Here is a 23,874-nt window from a genome sequence, read left to right on the forward strand (position 1 = left end):
ACAGCACCGCCCGAACTCGTGTCTGAGCTGAGCGATGCACTTTGATCAGATGCTCTCTGTGTGTGTGTGTGTGTGTGTGAACTGCTTCTCATTGAACACACTAACTCTAGTGATAGATAGATAGATAGATAGATAGACAGACAGACAGATAGATAGATGTAGTATATAAAGTAAAGTCGTGACGTATTGTCAAGTATGGTGACCCATACTCGAAATTGGTGCTCTGCGTTTAACCCATCCAAGTGCACACACACAGCAGTGAGTAGTGAACAAATGCGCACGCGCGCGCACACACACACACACACACACACACACACACACACACACACACACACGGAGCAGTGGGCAGCCATGCTGCGGCGCCCGGGGAGCAATTGGGGGTTCGGTGCCTTGCTCACTTATATGCACTTATTACATTTATAGTTGGACAATCAACATGGTGGTGTGACATTTAAACTATTAAGTGTCATCATCAAATGCCATCATTTTCAGTATGATGTTTGGCTTCTGAGTGATTGTATCTGTGCTTAGATTGCGCAATTGCTTTAACAGTTGTCACATAATCAAACTGCAATATATTTGATTGCCAAATGCCTGATTAACTAATACAGGAATTTGTGGTACCAGATTGTAAAAGCTCCAATCAAATCCTTACTTTTTGAAAGGGATTAAGGACCATTTCCTTTATTAGGGAGACATGAAATAAAACTGTTTAACTGGTTTTATCAGAATGAAATCCTAACTAGATAGATGGATGGATGGATAAATGGACGGACGGACAGACAGACAGATCTGGAAGTATTCGGACACTGACTGAGATTTAGTGCTTTTGGTTTTATACACCACTACAATGGATTTGAAATAAAACAATCAAGATGAAATTGAAGTGCAGACTTTTAGCTTTATTTTACGAGGTTCCACAAAAATATGATATTTACCATTTAGGAGTTACAGCCATTTTAAGCAAAGTACCTCCATTTTCAGAGAAGAGGTTAATTGACCAGGGTTTCTCAAAAAGAAACTCCATTGTTACCAATAGAGTTTAATGGAACTAACAACCATAGTTAGCTAACAATGCTTTTGGGGAACGCACCCCAGGTGCTGTCCATTCCCTCGTTACTTCAAGACAAATTAAGCTGATAAAACATTCAGAGTTGATGTGAGGTATCAAATTGGCATTGAAGCTGTTTGAATGGTGCTACCAATATAAAGTCCAAGGAGCGATTGATGAATGTGAAGGAGGCCATCATAAAGCTGAAAAAACCCCAACATAAATCTATAAGAGAGAAAGCAAAAACCTTAAGAAGATAGAACCTTAACATTAAGGTAACCTTAACATTCTTAAGAAGATAGAAAGCATGGGTGAGCTTAACAACATCAAAAGGCCTGGAAGACAATTAAAGTGGATGATTGCAGAATCCTTTCCTTGGTGAAAAAAACCCCTTCATAACATCAACAGAAATCAGGAATACTGTGGAGGAGGCACATCATTGTGAAAATCTACAATCAAGAGACATCTTCATGAATGTAAATACAGAGGGTTTACAACAAGGTGCAAACCACTGGTAACATTCAAGAACAGGAAAGCAAGATTAGACTTTGCCAGAAAACATCTAAAAAGCCTCCCATGTTCTGGAATAAGATTCTTTGGACTGATGGAACCAAGATTAACTTGTACCAAACTGATGGGAAGAGAAAAGTATGGTGAAAGAAAGGACCAGTTTACGATCCAAAGCACACCACATCAACTGTCAAACATGGGCACGCGTGGCTGCCAATGGAACGGGTTCACTCAAGACTTTTTGAAGGCAAAGAAATTGAATATTCTTGAATGGCCAAGACAGTCGCCTGATCTCAATCCAATAGAGCATGCTTTTCAATTAATGAAGGCAGAAAGACCCACAAACAATCAGCAATTCGAGGTGGTAGCAATCAAGACCTGGCAAAGCAACTCCAGGGAGGAAACTCAGAATTGTGATGTCCATTGACTGCAAAGGATTTTCATCCAAGTATTAAAATTGTGCTAATATTTACAATTGTCACTTTCTCCAAATACTAGGCCCTCCAAATGGAGGTACTTTGCCTAAAATGGTTGTAAATCCGATAAATATCATTCTTGTGGAACCTCTTAAAATATAGCTAAAAGTCTGCACTTTAATCACTTGATTGTTTTATTTCAAATCCATTGTCGTGGTGCATAAAGGCAAAAGCACAAACACTCCGTCAGTGTCCAAATACTTCCGGACCTGACTGTACATGCAATACACAAAATCATAAAAGAATATTATTACCAAAAGAGTGAGCAGTTATTCTGTTTCGTGCGGAGCAGAAGCTGGTAATGAGAGCTGCTGCTGGAAAAACAATGTGACATTCCTATCCTCATTGGTACTATAACGGGCTGGAATAAAACGACTTGCTGCATTAGTGGCTACAGGCCGGTCAAAGAAAATACCAACAACAGGAGGATTATTTCTGCATGCATGAATATGTATGCTGTTTGGCCTCAAAACACTGAACATAGATCAGCAGCTAGAAGTGACTACAGTCATCAAATAGCAATAATAACAGCTCATTCAGCTCAAAATTATGGCATTATATGGCAACAGAAATACTTTAAAACTCTTAGGACTTTTAATTTTAACAGTTAAATTGCACTTTAGTGACACTCTGTGGTAGAAGATGGGAAAAACAGCAAAAACACAAGGAAGTAAGCTCTCCATTCTGGTTTGCATTGCACTGGTCTTTTTCTAAAACAGCTGATGTGAACAACACAATCAACAAGAAGTTTATGCTACCATCTTAATAATAAAGACAAAGACTCTGGTGTCGTATTGCAAAATCATTTATATTTATTTATATTCTGTCAGTAACCCACAGCACAAAAGCAAGAATAAAAGATAAAAACAAACAAACAGAAGAATGCCACATCCATGGACAATGCTGGAGCGGGAAACATGAGCTCTTCGAACGTTTCATCCCTGTTATCAGATGATAAAACCTGAGAGTCGAGAAAGTCTTGCGTGTCCAGTAACAGATGATGAATCGAATGCAAAAATGTGAACTTTTATTTTTATGAATGATACGGAAGGTGATCAGATCCATCAGAACCAAGAAGTGAAACACACTGGGTCATGTTTAATCTCTCCAGCTTCAGGGTGCAATTGTGAGACGATGTGCAGAGAAGTCATGTGACAATACACAGCGATCATGCAGTGAAGCATCGAATGAAGTGTGATAAGGCAAAGTTCACAGACATTTCTTCCTAATTCACACACAGACCTGGCTGAATATTGCAGAGTAAAACATTCTCGGTCCTTAGTTTTCAGCTCATTGAACAACATTTGCAAAAAGCTACTGTAAACAACGCAATGAGCATTCAGGTCTATGTAACACTGAAGCAGATGACACACAATTGCTCTGAAGATACATTTCAGAATCGCTGAACTTACATTTTCAGTGTCCTGCAACGACAACAACAACAAAAAAAGCAAGCACGATGTGCATACAACACAATAAAACACTTTGGTTGCAGAGACAACTATCGTACAACACAAATTAAACGGATTCTTAAATCAACTATATACAACGAAGGTATGTAAAATATGCAAAATAAATTCTTATCCACTTATCCAGGAGTCAATTGCACAATATACACAAACATTCAACCATTCCATCTCTCTCTATTATTTGAAATTCATCAAAAGGTGCTGTGGCAAATGGATAAAAACAGTTCTGATGTGAACCACAGTAAAAAGGTCCAGATATGGTTGAGCTTCTGCAGGAGATTCCACAGACATCATGTTTTTCATCAGCGGTAAGTTGGTCATTTTCACAATGTATTCATACTTAATTTTGATTCATAAGCTTTTCATCCATCATTTATGGGTTTGCATATGGTGAAATTACTAGACAAAAATCTCTGAGGTCACTAAGACCATCTTAAAGAAGAAAAATCGGGTTCTGATTTATAATAGTGTAATAGCCAGTGATGCCAGTAGAAAAAAAAACATTCTGAAGAAAACTGAATTGAAAATTAAAGAGTGGAATAAAAGGTATCAAATCAGCTGTTGATTTCTGTCATATATACCCTCACCATCACGGTTTCCACTCAAGAAAAACAAACATCTTCACAAAACGAGATTCATGACATTTTGTTTTTCCACTCACCACACAGTGCAAACACTGAACAGAGTTCTTTATCTAGCATACTTTAATCATAGCTCTATTGAGGACAAAAAAAAAAAAAGAAAGATTGAGATCCATGGTTGTTAAAAACACACTACTCTAAATAGCAAACTTGAGATGAAGACAGCAAAAATGTCCACTACTCTATTAGAACAAGAACAGATAGCATATTTGTCTATATCTCTTTATCATCTGTATTTACAAGAATCTTAACTTGTCTTAAGCTGTGAGTGACATATTTGCTCTCAAGAGGGAAATAAATGTTAAAAGGGAAATTAGACATCACTTCAAATCCTTTTAATTTCAATGTTAATGTTAAAACATGTGTACCATCGTCCCTGATAATGTTTCAAGTTGGTTTTTGTCATTAGGGTCCACTTTTTGAAAAATTTCCATTTAAGGCAAAGAGAACAGGGAATGCTGGAGGACCACGAGCGGAGAGGTTTTTCTGCCTGTGTCCGTCCTTAAAATTTGAGGTAACGACTGTCGAAGAGGTCTTAATATTTTTAGTGGGATGAACTGAGAATTTTTTAGAGGGGGGGGGGGGGGGGGGGGGGGGGTCAATTCAGTCTCTGTAAACCCCTTTCTGCTTTTCATCATTGGCACCCAGCTATGTACAGACTATAAGATCTCCTCAACGCCATGAGCGAAGATCATAACCAACCCCGGCTCCAGAATCATATCTTCACCCATGTGCTGGTTCTCACAGGCCATCACCACCACGGCCTGCTTACCGGGAATGCGCTTGGCCACATAGTTTTCATAATATCGGCGGTTCATCTGCCGTGTCTCCAGCGTGGCCAAGCCTTGGGGCCAGTTACGCTCGTGGGCGTTCTCAATGAGGTCATTAACGATCGACAACGGGCATCCACTGTCTATGAGTGATCGTTTGATGACAGCCTGGAGGACGGCGTCGGGAGTGGAGATCATTCCTCCCCAGCGGGTCACACGAGCAGGCTGGAGAGAGTTCACCCACCTGGCCAAACAACAGTGGTTGGTTTGAGAGTCATTACATTAACAATTATGGAATCAGCATTATTTACTTTCTCAACAGTAACTTATCAGTATTCATGAGTAATTAGCATACTCGTTGTTTACATAGTAGACTAACATTTTATCCACAACACAATACAAATAACTATGGCCTTAGTCTTATTATTTTCACATATACATACATACACACAATATATATATATTGTAGGTATATGTACAAATGTATATAAAGTTTGGTGTCAGTATGATTTAAATAATAAAATACTTATCTAGCAAGGATGCAGTAAATTGATAAAAATTGACAAAATAGACTTTTAAAGATTTCTATTTCAAATAAATGTTGTTCTTCTTGAACTTTCTAGTCATCAAAAATATCTGAAAAAGTATCAAGACTTCCACAAAAATATTAAGCAGAAAAACTGTTTTCAACATTATAATTATAAATAATGATATTTCACAATATTACTGTTTTTACTGTACTTTCAAAAAAAAAAAAAATTGTGAATGGTAATGTGTGCGTCTCTATGTCTATATAGATAGATATTACAAACATTTTAAACTGTTAAACAGTCATGAATTCATAAAGATAAATGAGAAGAACATTTCACTCACTCTAGGATCTCATTGTACTCTATGCTCTCCTCCAGGTTCTGTAAGTTAGGGTTAGAGCTTCGTATCGCTCGCATGTAAGCTTTCAGTAGCTGGATGTCACGTTTCTGAATAACAGGAATCATGAGAATATTAAAAACAGTGTGGTGTGTGCTTATCAGAGCAAAGAATCCAAGATGTTAAATTCAAATAAATTCATGTGACATCATGACAGTGACATTTACGCAGCTTCATGATAAAACAGAAAACACACAGGTCTGACCTGTTCTGCAAGTTGGTGCTTGTGCTCAGCTGCAGTCTTCTCTAGGTCTGCAATCTTGGTCTGCTGTAGCTGCACCACGCTGCGTAGGTGCTTAATACAGTTGTGATTGGGCATCTCATCTTTGGGCATTTCTAGCCTGCAGAGTAAAAAAGCACGTGATTAAAATGTCAAACAAACACTGAAGACAATTAAGGGCTGTTGACACAGGATGTGTTCTTGCATTAAAAAACAGTGTGATGCAGAGCTGAAAAAGATGCAGAGAACCATGGAACTACAGTCAAACACATCCATACAGCACATTAGTGGGTTAAGTGAGAACTAGATAAATATGGTAGATACCCGCAGCCTTCTTCACACGTGACGGGTCGTTTAGGGTTGTGTTCGCAGTCTTTGAGATGTGACTGCAGCTGGTCGAGCCGAAGGGTGGCAGTGCAGCCGAAGCCGGCGTTATCACAGGAGATCTGCAGCTTGGAAAGCATGTTACGCATGATTCGGGGAACGGGTCGAAGATGGGCAAGAGTCACCACGGTGCGGTCCACAGGGCAGATCTGCTGCTGTGCAAACCACTGTGTGATGCAGGCGTTACAGAATGCATGCTCACAATGCGGGGCCTGAGAGAACAGACAGATTGATCAGGGTGTAACCTGAACTCAGTGCCTACTGACTTTTCTTGCTGAAGTGTATTTTTCAGACATTTTGCACGGTGTAATTGTTTTGATGTTTAAAAAAAAAGGGAGGGGGGGGGCCTGCAAAATAAATCCACTGGCAAAGGCAGTAATTTATATAAGAAAAATAATAAAATAACTTTACCAATAACAATAAGAGTATTAATATTGTTGTAATTTTACTATTATTAATGTTATTATTAATAATACTGTTTTTCTGTTTTTATTAATAATTATTCAAATAACTGATTTAATAATGATGATAAACAATTCTAATATTTTTTGTTAATTACTAAGATAATTAATTGAATAATAAAGTACTATTGTTGTTATATTTTGCTATTATTATCATTGGCTAAGAAATAATAATAATAGTATTATTATTGCATTAATATTACTGAAATAATAATAATAATTTAAATAACTACTAAGTTTTATTTTTAATTAAATGTATTAATTGAACATTGTGTGCATACTTAAAAAAAAAAAATAGAGCATGTAAATTTCCTTAATTCCCTAACCATTTTTACAAAATTATCATTTTTGACCCTTGTCAAACACATTCACACAATGATCTTGGAGCAATGATATCTAATAACTGCAAACTCAGTGTTGTCTGTGTCACTTTCTCAGGGTATTCTAGGAGGGATGTTGCAGTTGAATGAAAATAAATATCGACCTGCACTGGCTCCTCCAGCACCCCGCTGCAGATGGGACATAACAGATCCTCGTCCACCTCTCCTTGGAACCTGGTGACGTCGTACCCCATGGCACATTACCAGAATCCTTTGATATCTGAAATGAAGCAGGCAGGGAGAGAGTGTTGTGAGAACTCAACCGGTACACTCAGCTGCAGCCAATTTCCTCTGAGACAGAGATACATGAGAAGAACTGGAAGTACAACAGGATGAAACAAAAAAACTTATAACTTCTGTTGGCCATTTTTTAACTGAACACTAAAAGCAGCACAAGAACAGAAGAACTGTGAAAGCAGGCCTCAAAAAGATTTTAACCAATGTATTATCTGAGTTCCTTTGCAGTATTTGCTTTAAAAATTAGGTTTCAGATTATATATAAAAAAACTCCTTAGATGCACTAAAAGTAAACTGATAGAGGTTTAATGAACATGGCATTTTGAGCTGAACATGGAGGCACTCAATGTCCTGCTACAATACAGACGTAACGTGATCGCATTTCCTGTACAAAGGTGACCTTTTGTTCTTTGTAGAGCCACTAGGTCTACACAGCTCTCTCAAGTGAAAAATGCAATATCTGTGTGTTTGTTTGTATGCTGGTATGAGATTACTAATGTGCCGTCAAAAAAATATGGGTCTACTGTGAAGTGTGGGGGCCCATTTAGTAACCCAGCATAATGGGAAACCATTTTGAGTGGCCTGGAGATTGCATTAAGATTAAAAATGCAAGGATAGATCTTTTTTTGTCCTTATGGATCTTTTTTTGTCCTTACCAGCTGTGACAAGCATCAAGACATTTTGTCAGTCGGTTTCTATTTTTCTATAATGAAATGTTATTGCAGCAAAATCAGCTTCCATTTAGCTGTATATTTAACATTAAATACACCATGAATGGGATTATTCACTTTTTAATTCTACGTCGCTCCATCATGCTCTCGCTGGATCCGCTCCTCGGCTATCAACGAGAGGAACATCTGTACTTCCTCAACAGACAACGAAACAGACATTTTTTTGTTGTTTAAAAAAAGGTGCGCTCATTCAAAACAGTTGCGTTTGACCCTTCGCTGGCTGTGCTGATTTAAATCTAGCGGGTCTGTTGTGTCTCATGCTGAAAGTTCAATGACGCAGGCAGTGACTATTTTCTCCAGCCAATCAGTGATCAGCAGAGTTTAAACGTCATGTTTTGGTAACGGTATTTACATTTACATTTATTTACATTTATTCATTTAGCTGACGCTTTTATCCAAAGCGACTTACAATTGCTATATATGTCAGAGGTCGCACGCCTCTGGAGCAACTAGGGGTTAAGTGTCTTGCTCAGGGACACATTGGTGTCTCACAGTGGATTCGATCCCGGGTCTCTCACACCAAAGGCATGCGTCTTATCCACTGCGCCATCACCACCACATGTATGGTATGGCTCGCTTGGAACCTCGGGCGAGGTGGTACTAAAAAAAAGTACCAGGTACTGTACCCAGTGGAAAACCCGCCAAAAGTGAGCTGTACTAAACCGTTCCGAGCTGTACCATGCAGTGGAAAAACACCACAAGAGTCTGGTGATGTCTATGGGTCACAGACTCACTGCTGTGATTGTGCGCAAGGGATCTGCAACTAAATAATAGCTTTTAATCTTTTATATCTGTCTTATGTTCAACTGTCCCAATACTTATGCTCACATCAATGAGTGGGATGAACTCTAAAAGTGCTGTTCTTTTTATTTGGTAAAACATGTATGTGTTGAAATGGCTAACAATAAAATGTGACATTCTGTAGTTTTGTCTCATATTCATCTTTTAATCACATTTGCAAATGTCTTGACTCCACAGCCAACAGAGCAATTTTGTCTTTACTGTTCCAATACTTATGGAGGGCAATGTATATATATATATATATATATATATATATATATATATATATATATATATATACACACACACACATATATATATACACATTGCCCTCCATAAGTATTGGAACAGTAAAGACAAAATTGTATATATATATTAATATTTTACATATGAATTAACATATTTCCCTTAATATATACATGTGTATTTATATATACATAATACATATACACAGTACAAACATATAGTATGTAAACATAATAGTGGTGTCAAAGATTAATCGCAATTAAATCGCATCCAAAACAAGTTTGTTTACATTATATATGTATGTGCACTGTGTATATTTATTATGTATATATAAATACACACACATACAGTATATATTTTGAAAATATTTGTTTATCCATTTATTTTCATATTCTTATTTTATATTATATATAAATATATTTAATATAAGCATAACATTTTTCTTAAATATACACATGCATATGTTTGCTTTTATATGTACACATAATAAATATACACAGTATACACACATGTAAACAAAAATCATTTTACTATTGTTTTACAAAACAATTTACTATTTTATTACCAGCTATTTAGGATAAACCCATTCCTAGATTACAAATAAGAACAGTTCATAGCCAGAATAAGCTCCAAAGTGGACCGGATTTTATGGCGAAAATCATTAAATTATTAACGCCCATTCAGAATTACAGAAAGCAGACCTTTTAGTGGAGTACAGAGTACAAAAGATGTAAACGTACTAAAATGCATGTCTGATTAAATATGCATGATCCAAGTGATTATATAACACACAGTAACATTAAAGGTGGGGTATGTAATTTTTCAAAAACGCTTTAGAAACCTGAGTCGGGGCCGAGTACCAAAACAAACTTGTAGCCAATCAGCAGTAAGGGGCGTGTCTACTCATGATGTGGAGGAGAGAGCATTCAGTGAACAGCCGAGCCAAGCGACAGAAAGATAGAGATGGCGAATAAAAAAAAACAAAAGAGGAAAACGTTTGTGGAACGATAAAGCAAGATGTAGGACCCGTAAATATCGGATCAGCTTTCCAATGCTGGAGAGAACTCAAGGAGCGGAAGGCCTCCGATCGGACGCCGAGGTTGCTTTGTTTCTTCTCGATAGGTGAGTCTACACCAGAAACGCCGCGCCACAACAGCTAAAGTCTGCCTTCACTGAATGCGATAAAGCGACCGTTGAAAATCATTTGAAATTTGTGTCAGCACGTCATAAACAGAACTCGGCAGCAGTTTTCTGTCGGGGATTTGTCGCGCCGCGCAACATCCAGTGTAGACAGCATCACTGATTATAATGACTTCTATAGTCGCTTGCGTCCGGAGTACACGGTGTAACATTGGTTTTGCTTTGTTTCACAGAACTAATCATTGCCTGGGTTGCGTACGTATGTGTGGGGCGGAGCTATCAAAATAGAGGTGAGACCCTTTTGGGGTAGGGGCATATTTGTTTTGGTGATTTCAAATATCAACATTGGCTATCAGAAATCGCTTGCCCCACCTTTAAAGGATTACTTTTTCCTTGCAACTATATCGTGTGAAACATTCAAAAGAAATGTAGATTCATACCTCACGAAAGCGCAGCCCTCATGATCCCTGTACAATGAGTCGTCCTCATGTGTCAGGTGGGCAAGGCGATCTTCCTTACGATGCAAGACTGAACATCCCCCTTAAGAAAGAGAAAACAAGACATCCATTACGATGCAATCAATACACTGCTATTTATTTCAAAGCAATTTAATTAAGATTTAAAAAGCCCATTTGAAACATTTCCTGGAATGTTTCCAAGTTTGGCATATTTACGGTCAATTAGTCCATTCCCATTTCAAGATGCTTTGTATAATGTGATCATTTAAGCTTATGGATGCTTTTTCCTCCCACTTTGTCTCTTGAGTGGAAATCCAAAGCCATTAATGCCTTGATGCGTCGCAATCAAATTAGTAGCCGACTCATTCAAGAGGCTGATGATGTATGGGTGGAAGCTACACATTCACATGCAATCACAGGGCTGGATGGTATGACGTGTAATGAAATATATTTTTGCAATATGTATTTGGGTGGCCATCAGAAGGCAGAGCTTCGAGAGCAGTTAAGAAGCCATGACTCGGATGTGGCTCATCTAATCAGTGTTTGCCTGGCAGGCCAAAAAATTCCCATAGACTTACAATGAGCCATATATAGGGACCAAATCATCATAGAGGCTTGTGCACAAAGCAACACCCTGGTAATGATCTATTACACCTTAGCACTACGGCGATGATTTTTCACAACAAGTTGTCTTTTTAGGTTGGAGTGTGCCAACCTGATTTAGATGCCCGTCACTTTCCCACAGCCTATTGAAACCAAGCAGATGTAGTCAGCAAGGATTAGACATGTGTGATGTAAAGCACTTTTATCCAGGGGCACTAAATTTTTCCTTTGGAATCTGATAAGTCATTAAACAAGAAGCAGAATGCTGGGGTTAGGAAACAGATCAATTCTCTTAATTTGGTAAAAATTCTCCCCTCAACCCCCATTTCAGGAATGGCGTTCCTCGCTTTTATTCAGTAAAAATCTGGTTTAGTGGCACGGATGCATGATCACCAAGAGCACATTTGGGAGTGCACAGCAACACTAGCACACACATTTACCAGTGTTAGGTGGTGTGTTTCATAAAATAAGTGTAAACTGCCTGAAGTTTTGGACCAATTATTGGATGACAGGTCTGACAAACCCCTAAACTGAAGTATGAGACATATTAGCTGTTTTGATGGTGCAAAATGGTGATATGCCGTTTAGCTTGATATTTATTGCGCTCTCTCTACACACACACATATACATTATATATACATACATACATATATACACACACACACACGTTGGTTTTTGTGGTTTATGGGGACTCTCGATAGGCGTAATGGTTTTTATACTGAACAAACTGTGTGTGCTATTGCCCTACACCAACCCTACACCTAAACTTAGCCCTCACAGGAGACTTTGTGCATTTTTCAAAAAACACCCGTTAGTATGTTTTTTAAGCCTTTTGAATTACGGGGACATAGGCAGTGTCCTCATAAACCACCTACATATTGTAATACCTCTGTCATACCCATGTCATTATACAAATTTGTGTCCTCATAAACCACATAAACATGCACACACATACATGTGTGCCTGCATCAAAAATGTCTATACATATGACACATGCCAGTTCTGTCTCTCAGCATATACAATTGGATAATGTTAAGGGTTAATGTTAACTGTACAGATGCAGCCATTTAAACGAGAAGCATACTGATCATAAATAACAGCTGAACATTACAGACAGCCATTAATATGAATACAATGTCATGCTGGATTCAGACAGACAGGCTAACTGTACTTCTGCCAAAATACATACATACAGTAATGAACCAGACAGGACGGGAAAGCTGAAAACATCTGCACAGCTATTAAACCTCCTGGCGATGTAAAAAAGCCTCTGCCAGCCTGTAACACACGTCTGCTGATGTGGTTGAGCGAGTAGGCGCTTAGCATTAGCCAGCTCGCTAACGGTGCTGTACAAAACCAACCAACATAATCATTACAACCACGGGCTTTCCTTACTGCGTTCGTGTTTTTTTGCGTATAAAAAGTAACTAATGTCTTAAAATGTTTTTTACTCACAGTAAAATTAAATTTTAAGTGTATGCGTTGATGCTAAGGAGCTAGCGTGGTTAACTAGCATGAAATCCAACTAGCTAACGCACACCGAAAGAGCAGCTTTGGTCTAACATTACACTACACGTCCTTAAATGTCACATTACAAATTCTAGCCACTACTAAACCCCATGTAATGTCATTTAAATACTGTTCTGATCAAATAACGTCTTGATATGTTCATGTTTCATCACTGTATTGCCTCTAGTTTGTGCTACTATCCGGTAATTTTACAAGTCGACATAAATAAAGCATTGAAATCACTCAGCAGGTCTGTAATACCTGTTCCCGTAGATCGCGCTGTTCCTCCCAGGTTTAATGTGATTTCTGGACTTAGAGCCTATGATATTTGTAGTGATCTGAGAGATGGCTGATTTCTCTTCCTGAACCGAGCGGATGAAGTCAGACTGAATCTGCTGCTGCGCCTACAGGACACAGTGTGTGTGGAGGAGCAATTCTACCTGATTTACTCTTATATTACATGCATACTAATCCAAGAGCGTATATATTTGTCCTAAATAATAATTTAATCCCTATCTATCTATCTATCTATCTATCTATCTATCTATCTATCTATCTATCTATCTATCTATCTATCTATCTATCTATCTATCTATCTATCTATCTATCTATCTATCTATCTATCTATCTATCTATCTAATCTATTTGTGATCTTAGGCCATCTTCAGTCAGCACATTGAACATCAGGACGCTGTTTTCAAGGGTCTGAGCGTTTATTATTAATAAATTATTAATTATTTTGGGCAAAGAGATCTGGAGAGGTTTTCCATTAATGGATTTTTTTGCCCTCATCTTCAAAAAGAATTTAAAGAAAAGGAAACATGATGCAGAGTCTGGGAGGGAGCTGGACGCACTGCAGGGTATGTTTATTTTCAGACAAGAGAAAAAGCATTAATTCATTAATTATGAAACTTCTAAATTCATCTGAACTCTGTCATAGGTACCTCATCAGCCAATCAGAATGAGAGTTTAGGGCATGGCCATTCTCATGGGCAGCCTGGACCAGGGAAGATGGGCATCAGAAGCATGGCATGGATGGTGGTCATGGGACCTTACAGATGGACTAGCCATTGGTACATAAAAATTATTACAAATTAAAGGTGCATTAAGTAAAATAGTTTAAAATGATGTACACTCATTAGATAAACAATTTAGCTAAATAATAATAGTAGTAGTAGCAGTAGTACTAGTAAAAATAGTAATAATTTAGGTTCATAAGCTAAACCATCTGAGAAACTGATATAGAAACCGATGAAATATAACTGTTAATTAGTGCACCTTTAAAGCAACTGTATGTAAGCTTTTACCTTGAAATGCCAGTTCCAAAATCATTTTCCTTCTTTCCACAATCCTCTATTCTAGGAGCATGTAAATTTGGTAAGCGGGTACGAAATTGCATTTTCTCAGAGTCTGACAGGTGGACTCAGCACTACGATTGCTGTGTTCTGCCATGAGCTTCCTTGTGAGTTAGGTCTGACTGAGTCATTTCTATTATGTGCATTATGAATCATGAGTATTGCATATACAGTGCCTTGCGAAAGTATTCATACCCCTTCATTTTTTTTATCGTTTTGTTATGTTGCTGGTTTATCTTAAACTGCTTTAAATTACTTTTTTCCACATCCATCTACTCTCTATGCACCAAAATTTGAAAGGATTTTAACATCTTTGCAAATTTATTAAAAATAAAAAACTTAAATGATTCCATTGCATAAGTATTCATCTTATCTGAGACAGTTGAAATTGAGCTCAGGGGCATTCATATTGCTTGTATAGATGTTACTACACTTCGGCTGAAGTTAACCTGCGGCAAATTTAATTGAATGTTGAATGGGTATGATTTGGGAAGACACAGGTCTTAAAAGGTCTAACAGCTGATAATGCATATCAGAGCAAAAACCAAGTCCTGTGGTCATATGAACTGCCTGTAGAGCTCAGAAACAGGTTTGCGACAAGCAATACATCTGATGTAGAAAAAAAGTAGATTGATGTGGAAAAAAGTAATTTAAAGCAGTTTAACATAAGGCAGCAACATAAAACGTGAAAAAATGAAGGGGTATGAATACTTTCGCAAGGCACTGTATATATATATATATATATATATATATATTTCTTTGCTTGTGTCTGCAGGCGATTTGGCGGTGCTGTTGGCTGCAGGCTGGCCTGTGCGCCGCCGACTGGCTGTGTTTAGCGTCATCTCTGCTCTGCTGGGCTTTGGTGTTTTAACAGGAACTGCACTGGGAAACCAGTGGGCGACACACTCACCTTGGATTCTCACCATCACCGCTGGGGACTTCCTTTATTTTGCTCTTGCTAACATGGTAATAATCTTGATTGCTAAAATACAGTAATGTAAATTTATCTATGACTTCATTCTTATTTTGAAAAGCTACTATAGCCATTATAATCACACTAAATACAGTGTCTTTATATAATTTAAAGTTTGTGTTTCTCTCGAGATGCCTGAAATGCTTCACGGAGATGCTGGATCCGAGCTGCAGAGTCTGGGTCTGTTGATAGGGGGCACCATCATGCTTTGCATCGCCCTTTTTGAGGACCATATAGCTGTTAGTCTGGGAGAAGTCTAAGGATATGAGATCCTCAGGATGTCACACCAGAATTTCCATCCAAGCAGCAGTATTATGTACTTACCTCATCCTATAATGAACTACTGTGTGGATATTCTGAAGAAAGTGCACTGGATGGATTGCTATAAAGAGATACATTGGGAGGAACTCGTATATACACATCCTTGGGCAACTTCTTTTCAGCCTAAGCTCAATTTTATGTAAAAACGTCTTACTTCAGTAAGACATCTACAGAAAATTCCAGGGCGTATCTGTACGAATGGGCTGATGAGAGTGTTTCAGGCCTGATGTAAAGCGCACTTATGAGTTGAATGCTGTGTCGTCAGTATGTTTCTCATTTATCATATAAATGTTCCTATGGCTTGCAACTTTAAACAATGCTTTTTAAAAAAAAATGATGTATTGATGGTTGTTGTTAAAATTATAAAAATTAACCAACCAGAATTGTTTCAAGAAAAAAAGCATTTATGAATTTATAGCCATAATGTTATTATGGCTATTAGTCATAATTTTAGTTCCAATTTCATAATTTTAACCTGAATAATTTCAAACAATTATTGCAAAGTAACACTTTACAAAAAACATTGTTCCAAATAAAAACCTAATATTCAGTTAAAAAGTACATCTCTTCTTGACAGTCATATTAATATGGAAGCTTGTTTCTGCCACAGAATAAAAAGTAAAGGTAATTTGACCTTTTCCCCCGCAGAAGAGTCACAATTTTGACATTTTCCTTGCAAGTTTATATATATATATATATATATATATATATATATATATATATATATAAATAAATAAGTTTATAAAGAAAAGTCTGGTTTTGGAGATAAAAACGTTGTGAGTGACAATTACCTTTTTAAACAAACTTCCATTTACTCAGATGAATTGCTAAAGAGAAACAGGAAAAAAAAAAAAAATCAACTTAATCCTAAACTTGGTTTTGAGCTGCTGTACATTAATTTGAACCAAAGAAGTTAAAATCCCCATATGATCATGTAATATTTAGTCTGTTACAACATGGTAACATTTTGTAGTGTTCAGAGCAACAACAAAAAGACACTCCACAACAACTTGTATGTAGCAATAGCATTTTATTTCAACATTACCAATTCTAAGTCACGATACTGAATGACAAGACCTACTGGCTGCAGCAGTTCATGAACCTGACTAACAAAAACATATGGGATTTTTTTTTGTCTTTTAAAGTCAGAGAGACCAATTCATTTTTAATAAGCTCAAATTAAAAATGATTATGTTCTTTCTTACTTAAATACATGTACAGAGTTTCACATCTGTTAGTAACAAGTAACCATTCACAAGCTCATACTATGAATTAACAAGGCAAAGTGCTTTCAGGATTGCATTGTCACATAAGGAAATGAATGGCTTGAGGTCTATTTGTGGGGTTGAAAGGGTGAGGGTTCGCCTTCCTCAGGTCTAGGAGGGGGTCACGTGACCGTCCTGACACATTCGGGCCGAATCCACCGAATTAGTCCCATGCCCCCAGGTCCAAAATCGATATGTACAGAGGTACAAAGTTGGCAGGGTGGCAGATTGCTAACGTGGATTAGCCAGTGACCGGAGTAGTGTTTTTGGAAGGGCGTAAGGCTAGGGAACTCTACATACCCCATGTTTTAGTACAGAATGAATGTGCATAACTCAAACCAACCAAACCCCTTTCAAACCCCCACCACCAGTAGAAAATTGAGTAGTTGCTTCAGTACCAAAGTCATACAACCATCCACGCACTCTACTGAACTCGACCAGATACACGTACATACCATGAAGAGCTGTAAACTTGAGTTCAGAGCGCTCACAGTGAACATTTAGAAGTGAGAGAAAGTGAAAGAGACAAAGAAACTGAGGGAAAAACGAGCATGAATGTAAATGCCAGCTAGTATAGGCTGATATTTTTCCCTGTTTTGTCAAAATAAAGCAAAGAAATGAGCGACAGAGGCAAGACACATATGACATCATTTGAAATATAATGGGGAGAAAAGTGGATTCGAAGAAAATTTTTTAAATCATAATACAGTCTGGCTTCACATTCCAGTGGTACTCTGTTGTGTATACACTTACTAATATCATGTTACACACAGACAGACACAGTCAAGTACACTAACTGTCGTCTTATATCACCGATTGTTGGTTATAAGTTATATATATATACACATATCTGTTCATATACATATATATTTCCATTTGTCATCAACAATTGGTGGAGTTTTCAATGCATCAAGCTGTAACACAGAGGTAGGATAATGCTACTTAAAATGCCTCACGTTTCGCTAATTCTAAACCATTGTTTCGGCGATGGGTCAGGCTTGAAGCGGAGCGGCAGTTTTTTTACGCAAGTAAGTGGTGATCTTATTGGTTGATACAGAATCGGTGTGATGTCGTAGACCCTGCAATGGTCCCAGGCTTCTGCTGGTGATGGCATCTCCTACACGTTCAACTTAAAAGACAGGATAAGAATATTTGCAGATATGTCGATGAGGTATACAGGGTTGGTATAACCCCTGTTTGTCGCACTCGCACGCACAACACATACACACTGGGTGCTGCCCTACACGATCGCTCGCTATGTTTCCATCGTCGAAACAATTAGCGGAGAACGGCTTGGAGTTCAATACTCAAGTAAATAGTGCAGTTTTGTGGCTTTTTTTTTTTTTTTTTTTTTTAGTCAGGGTCACATTTCCATCACGTTGTAATGCTTTTCAAATACTTGGCATGTTTAAGCAGAGCTTGGAAGCAGTGACAGTAACCCTGTTTTAGTGGGAATCCATCTCAGCCGCTCGAGTTCTGCGTTTTGGCGATAGAAACACAGCCACGGTGTAGTATTTTTGCTTTTTTTTTTTCCCGTAACAGCAATCTTTTAGAAAGTCTTAAAGACGGCGGGTCCTAGTGAAACTGGATTCAAACACAGGACCCAGGAGGTCCGCTTGATTAAAGCCAGTCGCTTCGAAATGGCCAAATCCTGCACGCATTCCAATTCACATTCAGTTTGACTGAAATAAGGCTCTCTCAGCACTGAAATCTCTTATGTTGGATTCAGTTACAAGAAGAGGGTGTTAACCTAAGGTGCCACAGATTACATAGCCAGGCCAAAAGCAGCCAGAGCCAAAAAATCTTTAGAAATATACAATTGTCTCTTGATACTTGTATTGCTTGTTCTTAAGTGAAATCAAGTGGCCATCTCTAAAGAGACATACATTGGTCCTATGTTGTGAAATACTAGATTACTTTATTCAGTGTGCTCCCTGTGATATCATATGAAATCATTGATTGCTTGAAGCCAAAATGAAGGACCTTAAAGTAAGTTACAACTTAAGGTTTTCTGAAGATTATTATGACTTCTGGTATTGGTTGTCAACGGTACTTCTGTTTTGTACAATGAAATTCAAAAGGAATGTTTCTTTATGATTCAGGTTCCATTTTTTTTGTTTATTTTTTTAAAACTTAGAAGGACATTTAATGACAAATTATGGGACCTTGATGTCAGGGAAAAAAAAAAAAAAAACTGATTCAAAGATAAGCAATGAAACGTTCTTTGGTACCGCATAACATATGGCCCAAAGTTCGAATGTTGGGGAGAAATAAAACCCTGCATATTTCACTGCTGACAACAACAACATTCAAGATACCATTTCCAAATAGAACTATCACATCTCTAATCCAAAAAAACCCCCCAAAAAACAACAACTGTAATTCTAGGCAATGCGCTTCGCTTTTGGTATCAAATCAATTGATTAGAGGTAAATGAACAGGTCTAAACACCCCCCAACATACACACACACAAATGCTTAACATGCCACGAAAGCAGACACTGACTTTAAGTGGCGCTGGAGAAGGTACATGGAAAACGGCACTCTCTGACCTATCAACCAATGAGCAAACAGAAATGCCATCTTTCCAGAAAGCAAGAAGTATTGATAAGGCTTTGACACCTATCACAGTTTCCACCAAGTCCATTGTACATTCCACAAGAAAGTGCCACTTATGGAGGCAAAGCAGGTAGGAGTTCAAATTTGTACAATCCAAAAAAAATAAATAAGTGAAATAAAATACCCTGCTTAAAGAAAAGAAAAAACAAAACATGATGGAAGTTGTAAGAGGGCATTCTCCTCCATTAAGGATAATATGGCGCACAAAAAAAATTATTGCACTTCAGTCCATTTCAGGTGGATACTTTGACGTCGATACAACATAGAGAAAAGGAGTCATGCCAACATTCTACAAGACACTGGGTTACAACTAATCTCCAATGCATTACCACACAAAAACGGCACGGCACACATCTACTTCACTAAAGAGTTCACACGTTGTAAAACTAAACGTTTTTTTCCATACAGAGTTTGAACAGGTCACTAGCTAGAACCGATCAAATGTATCGCCGTTATGGTTTCATTCAATTTACAAAAGGTAATTATTCATCTGTGGTGGTGTGACAAATTTGATCGCAAGTTTTGACGGCTCAAAACGCAACCACGTGGATGGTGGCTATTTTTTAAACTTACAACAGTTGTTCATTCATAAGGCTCACTGAAGGTGTTAATGGAAGACCATACCCTGTGGCATGTACTTGATAACAAAAGGCACAATCCCACATACTCGTCACAAAGTGTAGTACTTTAAAGAGATGATGAAGATGCTTACAGACTCCAAAGAAATAGCAGCATGCCACGCAAAGCAGTCATTCTCTCAACCGAAGCCAACAAGCAAATAAGGTCAGTGTTAGATTTACAGATGAACTTCTGAAGGTCCGTGATCGGTCATTGAAGCTCTTGGGCCATCTCTGGTGGCACTATGCAACTCTGCGAGATAAAAGAAAGTATTCCTGCATAGCTTTTTTTTAATATAAATATGAAAATGTTTTTTAAAGGGATCCCTATGTGCCCCGTCAGATCAGCCATTCAGTCAGGCTCCGGTGGTCTTCTATCCAGCCTTATGAAAACGAGCTGCTGGCGACAACAACAAAAAGCAGCTATTTTTGATTAGATCATTCGCTTGCAGATTTACAATTTGAACTATTAGCGCTTACTGAGTAGAAACATGAAGTAACACTAAGCCAGGGTGAAGGACATCAAGTTCAAGAGCACCCCTTGAAAACTCCAATGTTTTCCATTTCAAGGCCTCGGAACGTGACCTTAGGATTCTAGTTGCACGGAGCATGCGTAGCTAAAAGCCCACCCAAATTTCATGTACCAGTATATATAGCTCGACAGATTTTAAGGACAGCTAGTTTACGAGGTAAGATTGCCACGTCAAGGCAATTCCGACCACACTTCTTGAGGAATTATGTTCAGCACATCTTCTTGTGCTCTTGTCATTTACCTTGTTAGAAATAATTGCATTTATAACATCACAAGTATTTACTAGCTAAATGTTTCAACTAAGACACTGAAAAATGGGGAGAAAAATTTATCTACTCTGTCTTGTATAAAATAATTTAGCATTGGATAATACATACTTTTTTTCTTGGATGTATTCCCAAATATTTTACCATTCACTACCCGTGTTCCCATATTGATTTTTTTCTGCAAATTGGTGTTTTTATAAATCAGTACTTTAGAGGAGAACCTAAACCCAACATTATCAGATTTTTCCGTAATGAGTAAAGTTGGTCAAACATTAGCTGTTCCAAATAAATTTTACAGCTAAATATTTGAAACACATGCATTAAAAAGAGACAATTTTTTATATGTTCTAGTGCAAAAACTCCTAATAAATTCCATGAAAATTATTATTTTGAGGCTAGAAGCCATTACGGTACATCTTTCAGCAAAACAACCTATAGAACAGTGTGCTTCTTACGAATCTCATCGAAACGAGATTCCAGGTTAACGACAAAATCTCTCAAGTGCTGCGACTGCTGAACTATACCGTTTCCTCTTAAGGCAAAAAGTTGGGAGATACACATAGGTTAAATGAAATGGGTGTTTTGAGTATTGCCTTAAATGGATGTGTCTTCAAGTAGTAGGGACGCTGAGGTCCACTGAGGTAAATCAGACATTCTATCAGCCATTAATACCTTTGCGAGAAAAAAAGTGATATTGATACAAAAAATGCGAGGATGGACATACAATAAGGACACTGAGTTAGCTACAATTAATCTGCTTTCCAACAAAATGGTTACAATTATTAGACGACTCTAGTTTCCAACTGCCTGCATGTAAATGCAACCATTATAGCTTGGTCAACAGGCAAAGAACAGGCTGGCTCTTCATAGCAAAGTTGCGCAAAAACAAACAAAAAACAAGTTCACAATTTGCCGATTCAGAATAAAACAAGAAAAGCTATGTAAATGTGTCATTTTGGTAAAATGTCAAATTTGCCCTTCGGTTAATAATGAAATTAAGGCGTTTCGTAATTCCATTGCTTAGAAATAAACCTCAAATTATCAATGGTTTGTGGGAACTATCGATTACATATAAAATATCATTTTTGATGGAGCCGTTGACTGAATGACTCAAATCCGGCTACTCATTTTATAAGGACAAATGCTAAGTTATGGCTTAGCCATGAAAGCTTTCAGATGGAGGTGATCTCCACCAAGGGCTAACCAGCCCATCGGTATAGCTTAGTTATGAATATACTGGCATTTTTAGACAGTCTGATTGTGAACGTACTGGCATTTTACAATAACTACCACACTATGTGGATCTCCAAAAAAATATAATGGGCACAGTAGCTTATGTTAGCTTGGACTTCGTTTGTTTTCCTTTTTGGTAATGGTCTTGACGCACACTCAAAAACTGAACCCAAGGAATCATTCATTCACATTTTTACAAACGTATTAAAAATAGAAAGGAAAAAGAAAAGTTATGGCACTAAATGATTTAGGGAGGAAATCCCCCTTATCAGTTATCAGTATTCTACCCTACAAAAAAAGTCTTGCCACTTTGTGACCGGTTCCCTTATTGTTCGTACACAGAACACCTAATGCACCAACTCAGTCTATTAAAAGTTCTGAAAGGGTTCAGTTCCAAAGTTTCTGTTGTCAAGCTAATTATTTAATCGCTAACTACTGCATACAAGCTTTTCACCAACATTGAAGCAAGCTGCTACCATCATGGCATACATTCGACAAAACAATTCAACGATTTTAGTGCAATGCCAATAAGACAATTAGAAATTTGAGGAATTAAAACAAGTACGTTTTAGTTTGTTTTGGCTGGATAAGAATTATTTTCGCTAATAAATAGACAAAGATCACCTCTAAAAAAAATAGCTCCAAGATACAATCGAAAGCAGCACTTTTTCTTGCACCAAAATGAAATGTATTACTAATCACAGGCTCTACGGGCACTTGTTTTTCGAACTCAACTACATGTGGTACGACTAGCTAGACTAAATTTATAAATATTTTTTTTTTTTGTACAATTACAAGCAGTATAACTGGCAGTGCAAATAACTTCAAGCTCATCAACTTGCACTTCATTATCGTACCCTGTGCTGTCTACACTCGAACTGATTCCCTCCTCCAAACCACAGCAAAAGTTATTGTACGTGATAAAGTCAAGCTCAAGTACAGGTAAATAAACTTGAATTAAACTCTCACGAGGGACTTCCTCTTAGTCATGTAGCCCACTTAGAAATATTTCCCAGGCAAAACACTGCGATATAACTTGACTAATCTGATTTGCACACATGCACATTTGTACTCTTGCAAGTAGAGGTCAGATATTTGCCCATATAAAGCTTGTGACAGATGCAAAAGCGTTTTTTTTTCCCATCCTTTTTTGTTACTGAACAAGCAAGTGCTTTATATCAAGTCTGCATGGAGTGGAGAAACTTGTTTAAGCAGCCAAAACTTGTCATTACAAAGACAAAGAGGTCATATTGTGAATTAGTATAAATATGCTCTCCACACAGCCTTTAAACATCTAACATTACCGTTTCGTTTGTCTACATACCTTCATTCACCCATGAAATATCAGTTAATGTTACAATACTTCAAAGCTACTCTAAATCACTAAAATCCTGATATACTGTAATGAAAACAATAGTATTGGTATAATTGAGAACAAGTCCACATTTCACGCCTAAAAGTATGCATGAATTCTTGACTTAAGAGATAGATTTGTATAGCTCTTCCTAATTGGAAAAAAATGTTGACGCTTTTGCTTGTTTAGGAAAAAAAGTAATTATGGCAAAATTAAAAGCCCTTTCAACTGATTGTCTCATTACTGACTGAGCATATATTGCCTGTTTGTGGTGCACAAAAAAAAAAAGGGATGTTTCAAACACTCATTCACAATGTTCTTATTTTGTGTTTAGGTGCAAAAAACCT

General features: G+C 37.5%; 1 protein-coding gene across 1 annotated transcript; it reads right to left on the minus strand.

Annotated features, from left to right (window-relative positions):
* Positions 1 to 2,826: 2,826 nt before the first annotated feature.
* Positions 2,827 to 13,583, minus strand: LOC306859803 (E3 ubiquitin-protein ligase NRDP1-like). The gene is made up of 7 exons (XM_079401075.1): positions 13,255 to 13,583; positions 10,864 to 10,963; positions 7,394 to 7,509; positions 6,389 to 6,660; positions 6,050 to 6,185; positions 5,791 to 5,894; positions 2,827 to 5,161 (listed from the first exon to the last, which is right to left on the minus strand). Exons 3-7 carry the CDS (start codon positions 7,481 to 7,483, stop codon positions 4,807 to 4,809), a joined length of 957 nt encoding a protein of 318 aa, XP_079257201.1. The 5' UTR covers positions 7,484 to 7,509; positions 10,864 to 10,963; positions 13,255 to 13,583; the 3' UTR covers positions 2,827 to 4,806.
* Positions 13,584 to 23,874: the final 10,291 nt, after the last annotated feature.

The sequence above is a fragment of the Barbus barbus genome, assembly GCF_936440315.1.
Source record: "Barbus barbus genome assembly, chromosome: 40".
In the NCBI taxonomy this organism is placed as follows: Eukaryota; Metazoa; Chordata; class Actinopteri; order Cypriniformes; family Cyprinidae; genus Barbus; species Barbus barbus.

Coding starts and splice junctions, on each gene's coding strand:
- LOC306859803 (XM_079401075.1), bottom strand. CDS start 7,483: ATGGGGTACGACGTCACCAGGTTCCAAGGAGAGGTGGACGAGGATCTG. Junction 6,661..7,393: donor TGCTGGAGGAGCCAGTGCAG/GTCGATATTTAT, acceptor CTGTTCTCTCAG/GCCCCGCATTGTGAGCATGC. Junction 5,895..6,049: donor AGCACCAACTTGCAGAACAG/GTCAGACCTGTG, acceptor CCTGTTATTCAG/AAACGTGACATCCAGCTACT.